Here is a 17411-nt window from a genome sequence, read left to right as displayed (position 1 = left end):
GGGATTGAGCCCCGCATTGGGTACCCTGCTCAGCAGGAAGCCTGCTTCTCCCTCTCCCCCTGCTTGTGTTCTCTCTCTTGCTGTCTCTGTCAAGTAAATAAATAAAATCGCAAAAAAAATTTTTGTTTATTTATTTGACAGAGACAGACACAGCAAGAGAAGAAACACAAGCAGGGAGAGTGGGAGGGAGAAGCAGGCTTCCCACCAAGCAGTGAGCCCAATGTGGGGCTTGATCCCTCATGACCTGAGCCGAAGGCAGATGCTTAACGACTGAGCCACCCAGGTGCCCCAAGGTATATGAATTTCTAATACACTGATACCCAAGCCTCACAACATAACGGACCTCAGAATGGTACAGCTCATTCACTCCACCAAATCGTACTACTTGGCCCCTCCATGCTTCATGTGTGCTTAGTCAGACACATCCAACCCTGACTATCTCCTGATAAATGCTTCAGGGTGTAAGCCCTGTCTCTTGGAAAGGACTTTTCCATCTTTAGTAGGTTTGTTCCTGGGACCACAATCACCTAGAATCTTGGATGGTTTCCTAGGCTATTAGAGTACACTCTTAAACGAACATTCCTAGGCAGCACACTCTCAACTTGGAGGCTACTGAGTTGCTATCAAGCACCACAAGAATTTCAGGGACCCTAGAATTCTGAATAGTTGGCTTAATGTGCTTTCCATACGTGGTACCACACACTAAAGCTAGGTAGCATTGGGACAGAAAGGGATAACAGGTAAAGCAGGAAAATGAGAAGGAAGAAAGGACATGGAATTATGAGGGCCAATACATTAGGTGCTAGCAGCATGAGACATGTGACTAAATGCCCAAGAGGACTGAATATATTGGAGAAGAGGCCTTGTTCTAGTTTTCTTTTCAGCTGACCTACCTGCAGTGGGAATTTCATGCTTCTCCAAAAGTTGTACAGGAGCTGGGTAAGACATTATTTTGATAACAAAAGGGAACAGAAAATTGAAAAATATATTCTAAAATCTAGAGGCACCTGGGTGGCTCAGTGGTTAAACGGCTGCCTTTGGCTCAGGTCATGATCCCAGGGTCCTGGGATCGAGCCCCACATTGGGCTCCCTGCTCAGTGGACAGCCTGCTTCTCCCTCTCGTCTGCCTGCAGCTCTGCCTACTTGTGCTCTCTCTCTGACAAATAAATAAAATCTTAAAAAAAATATATATATATATGTATATATATATTTTAAGATATATATAGTAAACTCTAATTCCAGGAGAGTTTTGCTCCAGTCTTGCCAGTGGACTTTTTAGGACAGACAAGAAATACTGTCCTTGTTGCCAGTGACAGGTAACTGAAGCAATGGTGGCAGCCTATTTAAGTTAGAGTAAAAAACCGTTAAAAAATATTAAATATGAGAATGTTATTTAAATGTCACACTGGTGACTGGTGTAGATCAGAATATGCCTTTGAGACCCATAAAATGACTTCTTAACCTAGTAATCTTACTTCAGCGCTGAGAGAAAATACCATGACAGAACTGGGGGGGAAAATGTTCATCCATACGAAAAGATTCATTTTAGCATTAACTATCTGGCAACAAACTAAATTTCAAACATAAAGCTATAAAAAGGCTTCCCCATGTAAAATAAAACAGGGATGTGAGTAAGGTCTAGATGACAGCAGTTAAAAATGAACAAATCTGGGCTATGATGGCAGGAACAGAATCGATTTTGCATTCACACGTCTGTTGTTATTATATTGTGTACTAAAGAGACAAAATGGCCTAATTCTCTACAGGCTCTAAGAACATCTTTGCCTAAGATGCAAAATGAAACCAGTTGTTAGGTGTACTCACCTGCTTTCCATCAACTTCGATATCTGCCACATAGTTCTCAAACACTGTGGGTACATACACCTCTGGGAATTGGTCCTTGCTAAAGACGATGAGCAAACAAGTCTTGCCACAGGCTCCATCACCAACAATCACCAGTTTCTTCCGGATGGCAGCCATGCTGAAACATGAGACAAAGGTGTTATCTAGAAGCAAAAGAAGCTATTAATAGCCTCAGGCTATGACACACACTTTTCTGACCATGAGGCACAAGCCACATCCCAATACAAAATGCTAGTACAACTTTCCACTTGACATCAAAACTCCACAACTAATGGTTATACTTTAACTTTTCTCTTTTTAAGATTTATTTATTTATTTGAGAGAGGGAAAGAGAGTGGAGTGAGGGGGAGGGAGAGAATCTTTAAGCAGACTCCATGCTGGGTGTGAAGCCTGATGCAGGGCTCTATCCCAGGACCATCAGATCACAACCTGACCTGAAACCAAGAACTGATGCTTAACTGACCACCATCCAGGAGCCCCAAACTAAAGGTTATGTTAATGGTAAAAAGACTGAAAGTTTTTCCTCAAGATTAGGAACAAGACAAGAATGGCTACTCCTGCCACTTCTATCCAACATGATAATGGCAATTCTAGCCAGAGTAATTAAGCAATAAAATGAATTAACACATCCAGATTGAAGAGGAAGAACAACTATCTCAATTTGCAGATGACACACATATATATGGAAAATCCTAAGGAATCCACCAAAAATCATTAGAACAAATTCAGTAAAGTTGCAAGATACAAGACGAACATACAAAAATTAATTATACTTCTATACCCTAGCAATGAACAAAGTGAAAATGAAATTAAAAGGACAATTTCATTTACAATAGCTTCAAAAAGATAGGGACAGGGTGCCTGGGTGGCTCAGTCATTAAGCATCTGCCTTTGGCTCAGGTCATGACCCCAGGGTCCTGAGATCAAGCCCTGCATCCGGCACCCCCGCTGGGCGGGAAGCCTGCTTCTCCCTCTCCCATTCCCTCTACTTGTGTTCCCTCTCTCGCTGTGTCTCTATGAAATAAATAAAATCTTAAAAAAAAAAAAAAAAAAAAGAACAGGGATACATTTAACAAAAGTACAAAACACATATTCTGAAAACTCCAAAACACTGTTAAAAGAAAGATGTAAATGAATGAAAAGATATTCATGTTTATGGATTGGAAGATAATACCTGTTAAATGGCAACATCCTCCAAATTGTTCTACAGATTCAAGACAATCCCTATCAAGATACCAGCTGGCTTCTTGAATTGAGAATCCAGAAATAAGCCCACATTTAGGGTCAAGTGATTTTCAACAAGGATGCCAAGACAATCTGATGGAGGAAAAAGTCTTTTCAACGGTTCTGAGACAACTGAATAGATCCACACAAAAGAATAAAGTTAGAGGGGCGCCTGGGTGGCTCAGTGGGTTAAGCCTCTGCCTTCGCCTCAGGTCATGATCTCAGGGTCCTGGGATCGAGCCCCATGTTGGGCTCCCTGCTCAGCGGGGAGTCTGCTTCCCCCTCTCTCTCTGCCTGTCTCTCTGCCTACTTGTGATCTCTGTCAAATAAATGAAGAAAAAAAAATCACTGTTAAAAAAAAAATGAAGTTAGAAAGCTACCCCTCAAATCATACACAAAAATTAACTCAAGATGTATCGTAGGCCCAGGGATACTGGGTGGCTCAGTCAGTTAAATGTATGCCTTTGGCTGGGGTGATCCCAGGGTCCTGAGATCAAGACCTGCAAAAGGCTCCCTTGCTCAGTGGAGAACCTACTTCTCCCTCTTCCTCTGCCCCGCTCCTGCTCTCTCTCTTGCTTGCTCTATAAATAAATAAAATCTTTTAAAAAGATGGATTACAGGCTCAAATGTAAGAGCTAAAATCATAAAACATTTAACTCCCTATCCCCCTTTTCAACCACCATTCTACTTTCTGTCTCTATGAATTTTACCACTAGTTATTTCATGTGGAAGGATGTGGAATCAAGCAGCATTTGCCCCTTGGGATTGGCTTATTTCACACAGCATAATGTTTTTAAGGTTCATACATGTTGTAGCATGTGTCAGAATTTCCTTCCTTTTTAAAACTGAGTTACATTCCATTGTATGTATATATACTACATTGTTTATCCATTGATCCAATGATAGACAAAGGGTAGCCTCCACCTCTTAGCCACTGTGAACAATATATATATATATTTTTAAAGATTTTATTTATTTATTTGACAGACACATCACAAGTAGGCAGAGAGACAGGGGGAAGCAGACTCCCTGCGGAGCAGAGAGCCCGATGTGGGGCTTGATCCCAGGACCCTGGGATCATGACCTGAGCTGAAGGCAGAGGCTTAACCCACTGAGCCACCCAGGTGCCCCTGTGAACAATATATTTAAGAATATATTGGGGAGAATATATTGGGGTGGCTCAGTGGGTTAAAGCCTCTGCCTTCGGCTCGGGTCATGATCCCAGAGTCCTGGGATCGAGCCCCGCATCAGGATCTCTGCTCGGCCGGGGGCCTGCTTCCTCCTCTCTCTCTGCCTGCTTCTCTGCCTACTTGTGATCTCTGTCAAATAAATAAATAAAATCTTTAAAAAAAAAAAAGAATATATTGGGGATACCTCGGTGGCACAGTTGGTTGGGTGTTCAACTCTTGGTTTCAGCTCGGGTTGTAGTCTCAGGGTACTGGGGTCCTGAGATCATGGGTGAGATGATTTAGTGGGATTTCTTTTGGGGATGATGAAACTGTCATGAGATGGATGCACAGCCACACCTCTATGAATATACTATACAGTATGACTATATGACATTGAATTATATACTCAAATGGGTAAACTTTAAGGTATGTGGAGTGTATTTAAATACAGCTCTTATTGGGAACCTGGGTGGCTCAGTGGGTTAAAGCCTCTGCTTTCGGCTCAGGTCACGATCCCAGGGTCCTGGGATCGAGTCCCACATCGGGCTCTCTGCTCAGCAGGGAGCCTGCCTCCTCCTCTCCCTCTGCCTGCCTCTCTGCCTACTTGTGATCTCTGTCAAATAAATAAATAAAATCTTAAAAAAATAAAAATAAAAATAAATACAGCTCTTAACAAAACAAAACAAAACAAACCAGGACCCTGAATCTTTCCATTTGTTAGAGACCAACTTAATGGTCAATTACTCCAATTCCCAATTTTCACCATTCCCTCTTAAAATAGCACTCCAATTTTTAGCTGTGTACTTTGTTGCCTAGTTAAAAGATTGCATTTCTGGGGTGCCTGGGTGGCTCTGTCAGTTAAGCTGCTGCCTTTGGCTCAGGTCATGGTCCCAGAGTCCTGGGATTGAGCCCTGCATCTGGCTCCCTGCTCAGTGGAGAGCCTGCTTTTCCCTCTCCCTCTGCCTGCCGTTCAGCCTACTTGTGCTCTCTGTGTCAAATAAATAAATAAAATCTTAAAAAAAAAATTACATTTCTTAACCTCCCTTACTAAATAGGTATGGCTATGCACAAAGTTCTAGCCCATGAGATGTAATCGGCAATGCCTGTGGAACTTCCAGGAAGTCTTCCTTTGAGTGAAGTCAAGTCTTCCTTAAAGTCCCATGCCCTTCCCCATTCCCTTCCTCCTTCCTGATGCTTAAACCTGGAGCCAAGGCTGCTTTCTGAACAGCCATCCTGGAATGTGAGGATGTGGATGTGTGTATGAAGTATGTAAGTGCCACACTCTGGAGCTGAAGAAAAAAAAAATGTAGAAAGAGCCTGGATCTTAGCTGCTCTTGGGAGCCGCCATCTCAGCCCCACACTGCCTACACGTCTACATTCCTTATGTGAAAAATAAGTGTCTCGTTTAAGATGATATTTTTGAGGTCTTTGTTACCTGTAGTAAAACTAATCCTCAACAATACCTACTCACAAAACCAGACTATCTAAAGGGAAAGCTTCCCAAACTGGAGCAGGTATGATAATTCACTGGGGTACATGAAAGAAACACAAGAAACACATTTTTTAAGTCCAGAAAACCTAGGGAATTTAGCTTTAAAATTTTAATTGCATAAAACTCCTAAGCAGAAGATCCCACAATGGGAAGGGCTCAGAGTGTTGCCATCATGCATTTGTGAGTTCTCATGATGCTTAACGTATGGCAGTCTACGCCTAGCTAAGTATATACACAGACTTCATGAACTTTTAACCAAACCCAAAAGTGATCTAGTGATTTTTAAAGGTCTTTTATTTTTTGCACAAAAGCATTAGATCAAGGATAATGCTAATAATGAAAGTACAGTAATAAGTATAAACTGGAAATGTATTTGATATCATTCTTTAAATAGGAGGAGGATGCAGGGGTGCCTGCCTGGTTCAGTCAGTGGTAAGCATGCAACTCCTATCTCAGGGTACTAAGTTCAAGCCCCACGTTGGGCTTGGAGCCTACTTTAAAACAAACAAACAAACAAACAAACAGGAGCACGCAATCAAAACAGTATTGTATTGAGATCAGCCTTTAAACTATAGCCCAGTACTCTGGCCACCCCTTCAGCTCCGTTTTCCTTTTTTGCTTTGGATTCCTAATGGATAAGGGATCTGTCTCAAGGTCCAGTAGTTGTTTTACTTGTGTTTTGTCTTGAACTGGACTGCACATCACCTAAGGGCAAAGAACGTATCTTAAGTTTCTTTGCAGCCTTATGCAGTTAGGTACTTTAGTGGGCATGTATGTAGTAGATTATTAAATAAATACAAGAAAACCAAAAACCAAAAAACATTTTTTAAATGAGAAGGAGATAGATTATCTCATTCAGAATCCAGGGCACAGATACTAATGGATTTACCTCTTAAAAATCATTCCTCTAGGTTCGGTCTGACTGCTAACATCTTTTTTTTTTTTAAGATTTTATTTATTTATTTGTCAGAGAGAGTGAGCACAGGCAGACAGAGAGGCAGGCAGAGGCAGAGGGAGAAGCAGGCTCCCCGGTGAGCAAGGAGCCTGATGTGGGACTTGATCCCAGGACCCATGACCTGAGCTGAAGGCAGCCGCTTAACCAACTGAGCCACCCAGGCCTCCCGACTGCTAACATCTTGATAGGATTTGTAAATCATTTTCTGTTTTTCTCACACTCTGAAATTCAAGATTTTATATATTCACATCTCTTCAGGCCTAACTTATATTGGTTTGTGCTCAAAAATCAAACAACCAGGGCCTCACCAGATGCAAACAAAATTCATCAGGAAAATCCTGGTTCAAAAAAAGGGCTGCCAGCTTTGAATACCTCATTCCTAGAAGGTACTCAATTCTCAAAAAATAATTTCTCTCAATCTAATGTGGTTAAAGATGCACAAAATGAAAATGCCAGGGAGCAATCAAAAAGGCTTTGGAAAATTTTCCTTGGGGAGCATTTGGCCCAGGAAAAGTGTAAAACCAATCAGCATGTACTGGTGAGAAAGACAGAAATTACAAGTGATTATGGGACAAAATGAAAATGAAAGCCTAGAATTACAAGTTGATTTCTGGGAGTCTGGCCACACAAACCAGAGTTGTTGACAAGAAGTGAAAAGTACAAACATCAAGTCATTTCCTGAAATGACCCAGGAAAATGTTATCTCGTCTTTTCCTTTAACTTTGCTATAAATCCAGCATCTTTTTCAAGTACATGACTTTCCAAAGCTTGAGAAAGGAAACCACAATGAGTTCTCTGCAGTCTCTCTGCCAGATGTGTCATTTTCTAGGCTGAATAGTCTCAATTCTTAAGAGCTTTAAGGAGGTTTATTTGTCCAATGAAAGTCAGTTATGACATATTTAAGTCACCTGTAACAGTATGTAAATGGCTGTAAATTTCCTTCCTCAGTTCAGAACCTTTATATAAGTTACTGTGCCATCCTCACAAAAGTCAAAAGGAAGAAGAAAGGTTGAAAGGAGCTCTCCCATGGTGCTGAGAGGGCACAGAAAATACCTACTCCAATTAATGTTATCTGCCATCACAAGATCAGTCTTCCCCCACAATCTCAAAAAACGGTGTATTCTGGCTATGGAACAAACTTTGGCAAATTACATTAAGCAGTTACTGTTAATGAAGACAACCAATATTGTAATATATGTCCCACCCACATGCAAATAGAAATGGATGCCCAAGAAAAGCAATACAGGGCTACATGCAGTGTCCCATGTCATCTTGTGCTTCATACTCAACAGACACAAGAGCAGACCGCTCACTGCAGCACTGAGGAGCCCGCATCATAGGCCTCCAGAAGAGCACTCCTCTTCAGGGGCTGCAGCCTCTCAGCAAGCATCTCTTATGGGGTCTGGCATCAGAAAAGGCACTCAGTGAATAGCAGCTCCTCCTACTGCGGTCTCTCCCTCCAGCTAGGCCTAACCTTATGTCCTCCAGCACTTTTCAGTTCATACAGTATTGCCACATGTGGTATCCCACACCTCCTTCATTGCTCCCTCTCTAACGGCTTCCTTCTCTCAGTCTACAATAAAGTGCAGAGTGTCCCTACTTTAAAATAATAAAATCTTCCCACGTTCACATTTTCCTCTGGTTACTGTTCTCTCTCTGGCCTGTTTCAAAGAAAAGGTACACATTTCTGCTGCTTCATACCTTCTGGCTTGCTTAAACTCCCTCCAACCTGCCTTCTGTCCAAACTACCAAAACTTTCTCAGAAATCATCAATGGCCTCCCTTCACAAAATATAGTAAATATTCTCCTTGATATTTTTTGTTGTAACTTCTCTCTCTCACAAAATATGCTGATGTGTTATTTGTCTCATCAGCTACAGCCTCCACACCTAATCACTCCCAGTAAGGCTGGGTTTCCCCCTCATTCTCCTAATACTCAACCTATCTCTGGGCATCTAAATTCTTCAAAAAACACTTCTATGAATGTCATTCCCAAATCTCTCTCTGACCCAGTCCCTGTTCTAAAACTTCTGATGCACCTCAATTCTATACTCTACTTGCATCCCAAATTCAACCTCTTTCAGACATCATCCCAACCTCTGTCCAATCTTCTCTTCCGGTTACCTCAATCCTCACGAAGAAAGCAAAATTATACTCCTAAAAACTCACTGCAGAAGCTCTGTGGTTTGGGGTACCTGGGTGGCTCAGATGGTTAAGCATCCAACTCGAACTGACTCAGGTCATGATCTCAGGGTTGTGAGATGGAGCCCCAAGTCTGGCTCTGCACTGGGTGTGGAACCTGCTTAAGATCCTCTCTCCCTCTGCCCCTCCCTCTCTAATAAAGAAGGAAAGAACGGAGAAAAGAAACGAAACCCTGTGGTTACACAATTCTCTTTTCTGGGGAATTCTGCCCCTTCATGGCTCTCCCTTCCACTACTACCATTACCTACACCTTTGACTTCCCATAATCACTGTTCCAGTTTAAGTCCTCAGTCCTCAGTAAAGCCTACCTGGAAAAAGGCAAAAATCCAACTGCTCTCACCTCCCTTCTGCCCTGCTTGCTGCAGCCAACTTCTCTATTCCTACGGCTGCCTGGGCTTTACCCCATCAGGCCCTTGCTCAAAGGCCTTCAGAATGTCCTCAATGCTGGGGTGCCTGGGTGGCTTAGTCTTTAAGCATCTGCCTTTGGCTCAGGTCATGATCCTAGAGTGCTGGGATCGAGCCCGGTATTAAGCTCCCTGTTTAGCAGGAAGCCTGCTTCTCCCTCTCCACTATCCCTGCTTGTGTTCCCTCTCTCACTGTCTCTGTCAAATAAATAAATAAAATCTTTAAAAAAAAAAAAAAAAAAAGGTCCTCAACGCCAAATCAGGTCAAGATGTCTCGGCCTTACCCCTAGGGTCCTCTAAAATTCTAATTTTCTCTTCCCATCTCCTCTCCATTCCTTACCATACATCTAATTCCACTAACTGGACTTGTAAAACTCTCCTACCTCAGCTCAAAGCAATGCCTTACTTGAACATTTTTCTCCCTTCCTCCAGAAAGTAACACTTCATCTATCTACCCCAAGTTTTTCCCTCTGTCCCAAAGCCTATTCCTTTCTTTCTTTCTTTTTTAAAGATTTTTTTTTTAAATTTTATTTGACAGGCATAGATCACAAGTGGGCAGAGAGGCAGGCCGAGCGAGGGAGAGAGAGAGAGAGAGAGAGAGAGGTGGAAGCAGGCTCCCCGCTGAGCAGAGAGCCCGACGCGGAACTCGATCCCAGGACCCTGAGATCACAACCTGAGCCAGAGGCAGAGGCTTTAACCCAAGTGAGCCACCCAGGCACCCCCAAAGACTTGAAACTTATCAAAGATTGACTCTTACTTGGAACTCAAAAGGATGGGACTGGCCCTGCTGCTGAGGTGCACAGTGCTGTGGGAATGAATGGCAAGATGACACTCTTGTGTTTTCCTTTCACAAGAGGAAATAAGTGCTGTGTGGACATAAACATTCTCCCCTGAACAACAGTGACGACAGAGGGTAAGAACATCTTTTTTGTGATGTGCAAATCCTGGTTGACATGGTCACAAGTACTCAGGAGTTGGGGTGCCTGGGTGGCTCAATTGGTTAAATGGCTGCCGTCAGCTCAGGTCATGTCTCAGGGTCCTGGGATCGAGCCCCCATACCAGGCTCCCTGCTCAGTGGGGAGTCTACTTCTCCCTCACCCTCTGCTACTCTCTCACTTGTGCTCTCTCTCAAATAAATGAACAAAATATTTTTTTAAAAAAATAAGTACTTGGGAGTAATGCCTCGTTCGTTTTTCAGGGTGACTCCTCTGCTGCCACTGCTGATTTAGCACTTTCCAAAGCATATACCTCACTGGCCCCATCAGAGGGACAACCACAGCAACCACAAGATACACTTCACTGCCATGTCTGATAGTGATGCCTACCGCTAATCACAGGCTGGTTGTGGCTCTCAACTCCATTTCTGCCCATTAACTGACAAACAACTTCTTTAAGAAAAAAACAAAACAAAACCACACTATACTAACCATTCTCCTGATGTTCTCTTTAATACAAATGGTGTCAGTAGTTCCAAAAACTGCTACAACAGATCCTAACAAACTGTGTGGACCTTCCTGAGTGACCATGATACCTACACCCTAGTGTATTTCATGCCCTTTCCATACATTTGACAGGAACTTACTTGATCCTGAACTTTTTTGCCAGAGACAGGTATAATTATCATTCATTTCTATTTTACCAACAGGGAAGGAAGCTTAGTGACTAGAATTTACTGAGTGTAAGGCTAGTATATTAAAACACATTAAGGGGCGCCTGGGTGGCTCAGTGGGTTAAACCTCTGCCTTCAGCTTAGGTCATGGTCTCAGGATCTTGGGTCTGAGCCTGACATGGGCTCTCTGCTCAGCAGGGAGCCTGCTCCCCACACCCCCTCCCCCTGCCTACCTCTCTGCCTACTTGTGATCTCTATCAAATAAATATGTAAAATCTTAAAAAAAACCACACATTAATTTTCAAACTGAAAAACTAAGGCACACAGTTTTCCATCTGTTTTTAGAGATGTTGCTGAAATCTAACTTGTGCAATTGGGACAGACAACAAAGGATTTACTCACTGCCAAAGAGGCGTGCAAGTCAATCATCCTTAAACTCTATTAGCCTATATTTCTGCCAGTCAACAAATAAACTAGGCCAGGACTACTCAGCAAACATGTTGTGGAAGAATACCTAACTGGTCACAAGGGGGTAGGTCTGGAGATATGTGAAAAGAAGCTATTCTATTAAAGTGTGGTATACAACAAGTTTCTTAAAAATAGCTTTATTGAAATATAACTCTCATATCATACAATTTACAAATTTTAAGTATACAATTCTGGGGATCTCATGTACAGCACAGTGATTACAGTTAATACTGTATTATATACTTAAAAGTTGCTAAGGAGTAAATCTTAAATGATCTCACCACAAAAGACATGGTAATTATGTGACATGATGCAGGTGTTAGCTAAAGTATCAAATCAACAATCTGTATACCATTAACTTACACAGTGTCTTATGTCAATTTTATCTCAATAAAGTAGAGAAAACAGTATACAGTTCAATGGGTTTTAGTATATTACATTATTTTTAGAAGTTGTGATAATATGTAACAAAACTTGCCATTTTTTTCAAGTATTCAACTGTGATACTGTGACTTATATATATTTGGTCTTAGTCCCTGTTCCTGACACAAGGCTCCTAAAACCGTTGTAATTTCCTAAATTATATGAACAATGGAAGAACTTTTTATGTTTGATCTTCTGTCTTCGAATAGCTCCAGTTCCTGAAATATATCTGGCATGACTGATCAAAGTGAAAGGAGTATCTTGTTATTCGTAACAAACCCTCTTTCAACCACACCTGAGTTTATGTAAACAAGGGGACTTTGGAAAATCCCTTAAAGATTGGGGGGGGGGGCTGGTTGCCAGGGGGAACCAACCACGTGATTGCAACTTTCAGCCCCTCCCTGACAACCTAGGGCAGGGAAGAGGGAAGGAGGTTGAACTAATCACCAAAGGCCAATGATTTAATCAATCATGGCTACTTAAAGCCTCCAAAAAACTAAAAGGGCAGGCTTCAAAGACCTTCCAGGGTGGTGGACATGTACAGGTACTGAAAAAATGGAACATCTGGGGTGGGCAGGCAAGCTAGCTCCATATCCCTTTCCACATATCCTATGTATCTGGCTGTTCTGGGGTTACATCTTTTTATAATAAACTGGTAATCTAGTGAGTAAAATATTTTCCTGAGTTCTGTGAGCTGCTCTTAAAAATTAACTGAACTCCAGGAGGAGACTGTGGGATCCTGGGATTCAGTCAGTCAGAAGCACAGGTAATAAATAACCTGGACTTGCTATTGAGGTCTGAAGTCGGAGGCTGTGGAGCAGACTTGTGGGACTAAGTGCTTAACCTGTAGGATTTGATGCTAACTTCAGGTAGATAGTGTCAGAACCGAATTGAATCACAGTCAGTGATTCACTGCCTGGTTTGGGAACAGCCCCCCCTCCCCAATATTTGGTGACCAAAAGTGTGAGAAGGTAGTGTAGAATATTGAGAGTAAAGGATACAAACAGGAGATGTTTCTTCCTTTATAACAATTCAGTGGGAATAATTACATTCACAATGTTGTGCAAGCACTGCCACTATTTTCAAAGCTTTCTCACTACCCCAAAGAGAAACTTGTAAGTATTAAGTAGTAACTCCTCATTCTTCTCTTCCCTTAACCCCTGATAAAAACCCCTCTAATCTTTATGAATTTGCCTATTCTAGTTATCTCATATAAATGAAATCATACAATATTTGTCATTGTGTGCCTAACTTCACACAGCACAACATTTAATGTTCATCTATGATGGGGTGCCTGGATGGCTCAGTCAGTTAAGCACCTGCCTTCAGCTCAGGTTACGATCCCCGAGTTCTGGGATGGAGCCCCTTTTGGGCTCCCTGCTCATGTTCTCTCTCTCTCTCTCAAATAAATAAATAAAATCATAAAAAAAAAAAGTTCATCTATGTTGTAGCATGTATCAAATTTCATTCCTTTTTATGGCCGAACTATATTCCATGGTATGGATATACCACATTTGGTCTGTCCATTTACCTGCTGGTGGATGCTTGGCGTTACTTTCCCCTTGTGGCTACTGTACTAATGCTGCAATGAACACTGGCATCCTATGAGTACTGCCCAAGTCTCTGCTTTCAACTCCTTTAAGTATACAGCTACACACACACACACACGTACACACACACCCTAGTACTGTTATATAATTAGGCAATTATATGTTTTGTTTCTTAAAGAACTGCCAAAATGTTTCCTACAAGTAGCTGAACCATTTTACATCCCCATTAGCAATGTACAAAGGTTCCAATTACTTCACATCCTTGCCAAGACTATTTTAACCATTGCCATTTGGGTGTGAAGTGGCATCTCCTATGGTTTTGATTTTCATTTTCCTAATGATTAATAATGCTGAGCATCTTTTCATGTGGTTATTGGCCATTTGTATATTTCTTTGGGAAAAATGTCTGTTCAAATCCACTACCCATTTTTGAACTGGGTTGCTTCTACTTTCCTGATGGTGTCCTTTGAAGCACACTTGATGAAGACCCAATTTTACCTAATATTCTCCTTGGTTGCTGTCGATTTATGTCATATCTAAGAAACCACTGCCAAGGGGCACCTGGGTGGCTCAGTCGGTTAAGCCTCTGCCTTCGGCTCAGGTCATGATCCCAGGGTCGTGGGACTGAGCCCCACATCAGGCTCTCTGTTCAGGGGGGAGCCTGCCTCCTCCCCCTGCCGCCTGCCTCTCTGCCTACTTGTGATCTCTGTCAAAAAAACAAAAACAAAAAAAAACCCAACCCCTCTGCCAAATCCAAGGTCATGGAAAATCTTACATTTAGGCTTTTTATCTATTTTAGGTTAATCTTTATACATGGTATGAAGTAGGAGTCCAAATTCATTACCTTGTCACGTGGAAATCTAGTCATCCCAGCATTAGGAACACTATTCTTTCCCCCAATGAATGGTGTTGGTAACCATACTGAATATCAGTTGACCTTAAATGTGAGGACTTATTTTTTGATTCTCAATTTTATTCCATTGATCTGTATGTCTGTCTTTATGCCAGTACCACACACTATCTTGATTACTGTTGTACTTAAGTTCTGAAATCAGAAGTGAGTCCTCCAACTGTGCTCTATTTCAAGATTGTTTTGGCTATTCCGGGTCCCCTGGATTACCAAATGAAATTTTAGGAGCAGCCTGTCGATTGCTGCAAAGAAGGCAACTGAGATTTTTAGTAAGGACTGCACTGCATCTATAGATCAATTTGAGGATTACTAACACCTTTACAGTATTAAGTTTCTGATCCATGAAGACAAGATGCCCTTCTATTTATTTAGGTCATTTGCTTTTTTCATCCTTCTCCACAACTTTTGTTTTTTTCCTACTTATACCTAGACCCATAGGCATTTAGCTGAAGGTGGAGAAATCTGTCTTTTACCATTTTGTGGGAAATGCCAGAAATAGTAAACACTTTAATAATGCTGTTAACAGGGTGCCTGGGTGGCTCAGTTGTTAAGCGGCTGCCTTCGGCTCAGATCGTGATCACAGGGTCCTGGGATCGAGGCCCACATCAGGCTCCCTGCTAGGTGGGAAACCTGCTTCTCCCTCTCCCACTCCCCCTGCTTGTGTCCCCCCCCCTTCTAATAAATAAATAAAATCTTAAAAAAAATAATACTGTTAACAAACTTTTTATTAACATGTTTAATCCTCATAACTGCCCAATGAGATAGAGCCTAGTATTCTCATTTCCAGATACAGAAACTGAAGTACCAAAAGGTCACACAGCTAGCTAGTAAGGGACAGCACTGGGCACTGAACTAATAATAAGCGAGCTGTTCCAGAGCCCCTATTCCTAAACACTTCACTTTCTTACCCTCCTTCCTCTCCCCCAATGTCAAGAAGCAATCACAAAGCTTAGAGTGTTCTTTTCGCCTCTGCTACCCAAGTAAACCTTGGTGACACTGTGAAAGAGTCAATCAATTAATATGTAACTGAAGGTGACTGATTACTCTCAATTATTTCTTCTTGAGGTTTTGATGTATTTGATTAAAAGCCTTATGGTTTGGGGGGGCGCTTGGCTGCTCAGTTGGTAAAGCGTGCGATTTTTGATGTCAGGGTCTTGAGTTCAAGCCCCACATTGCGGGTAGAGATTAGAGATTTTTTTTAACAATTTTTTTTTTAAGATTTTATTTATTGATTTGAGAGCGCGAGAGGGAGGCACAGAGGGAGCTCCATCCCAGGATCCTAAGATCATGACCTGAGCCGAAGGCAGACGATTAACTGACTGAGCCAACCAAGTGCCCCAAGATTACTTAAAAAAGTCTTAGGATTTTAAAACTATGTTACATTTATTTGGCACTTCCCAGGCAGTTTTCTAGCCTTTTGTGATTTTTTTTTGCAAATTCTTTTTAGAATGTCATTTACATAAAACGAGGAAGACAGAGTTGCCAAATATCAAAAGTATATTTGAGCTGCTATGAAGTTAGCAACTCTTGGCTCTAGTGTCTCAAGTTTATTTACTCTCACTGGGGAAAAGATGATGTCAAGGAAGGGTTGTGGCTTTCTGCACTGCAGGAAACTCTCCTACAGTAAGACTGATAAGTGGTGGCCAAACCTTTTACACTTCTTTTTACAAGTCTAATGATTTCCTGTAGTCTAACTATAGCCTATTTGCACTCCCACTTGCCTTGCTCATCTGGTTGCAGTGTGGGAGTGGTCTGTCCATCAGACATTTTCAGCAGTTAAGAGGGGCTGCTTCCTGCACTCGAACAGGTAAACCACAAACATGCATTAACATTCAGTCTTCTCCACTTCACACAGCAGTCTTTGGTGCTTTTCTCATGTTTCTGTGGCCATAATGTAGACTCGTATTTGTCTAAATAGCTTCTTGAGGGTTTTCTGAATTGTCCATTTAGCCTAGAGTTTAGTACACAGCATTCTAGTCTTCCTAGCTTAATTGGACTGGAAATTAAAAAGAACTGCTGACTGGACAAAAAGCAAATACTGTATGGCACTACTGACTGACCTAATGCCCTATATTTTTAATCCTTCAATCATCAGTTTTCAATTAACAAAATAATCTTATTGAGGCAAATATCTAGCCACGACAATTCAACTAGCTATTTCCTTAAGAATCCTAAGTCTCCAGTCAGTAGTTCTCAAAGTGGTCCTCAGATTAGTGCTATCAATGTCACCTGACAACTTATAGAAATGCAAATTCTCAGCTCCCACAACAAACCTACAGAACCAGAAGTCCTGAAAGTGGGTCCATTAATTTGGGTTTTGTAAACAAGCCCACCAGGCGCCTGGGTAGCTCAGCCTGTTAAGCGTCTGTCTGCCCTCATTTAGCTCAGGTCCTGAAAACAAGTTCCATATTGGGCTCCCTACTCAGTGGGGAGTCTGCTTCTCTGCCTCCCTTTGCCCCTCTCCACTGCTCATACTCAAGATAAAATAAAATAAAATAAGCTTTCCACGTGATTCTGACTCATGCTCAACTTTGAGAACCTCTGATTTAGTGTATCTGTATCTTTACTGTACAGGTAAAATGAAGCACCCACCACCTGGTACCCAAAGCTAATTGTGGGTGATCTTACAATTTCTCTGAAATCTTTTTATCTGCTTCTTAGTGATCATCTGAGATACTCTGCCACTCTTTTGGCTTCTATTATAAAATTTCAATCTACATCTTAGTATGTTTCATAGGCACCTTATTTCCCCAATCATTGAACTTCTTAGTCCAAAGTAATCCTTTTTCACAAAAGCAGCTTTCTAAAATGGCCAACAGGAAGAGGTGTTCAAAAATATTAGTCATCATATCAAATTAAAGCCACAATGAAGGGGATCTGGGTGGTCCAGTCACTTAAGCATCTGACTCTTGATTACCATTCAGGTCATGGTCTCAAGGCTCATAAGATCAAACCCCATGTCAGGTTCCATGATCAGCATGGAGTCTGCGTGTCCCTCTCCTTCCCCCTTGCCGTCCCCCATGAGCACATGCTCTCTAAAATAAATAAAATAAAATCTTAAAAAAAAAATTTAAAGCCACAATGAGATATCGCCACACACCCATCAGCATGGCTAAAATGTAAAAAGTGCTGTTGGGGGAACC

General features: G+C 41.7%; 1 protein-coding gene across 1 annotated transcript in view; it reads right to left on the bottom strand.

Annotated features, from left to right (window-relative positions):
- Nucleotides 1-17411, bottom strand: part of RHOA (ras homolog family member A) — a 57170-nt gene that overhangs the window by 8707 nt on the left and 31052 nt on the right. Inside the window, exon 3 of the mRNA XM_080807620.1 lies at nucleotides 1825-1981. Coding sequence (XP_080663746.1) covers nucleotides 1825-1980 — 156 coding nt within the window. The 5' untranslated portion in view covers nucleotide 1981. The remainder of the gene's footprint in view (nucleotides 1-1824; nucleotides 1982-17411) is intronic.

The sequence above is a fragment of the Martes martes genome (genome assembly GCF_963455335.1).
Source record: "Martes martes genome assembly, chromosome: 1".
NCBI classification, from domain to species: Eukaryota; Metazoa; Chordata; class Mammalia; order Carnivora; family Mustelidae; genus Martes; species Martes martes.
This window is presented reverse-complemented; position numbering and strand designations above follow the sequence as displayed.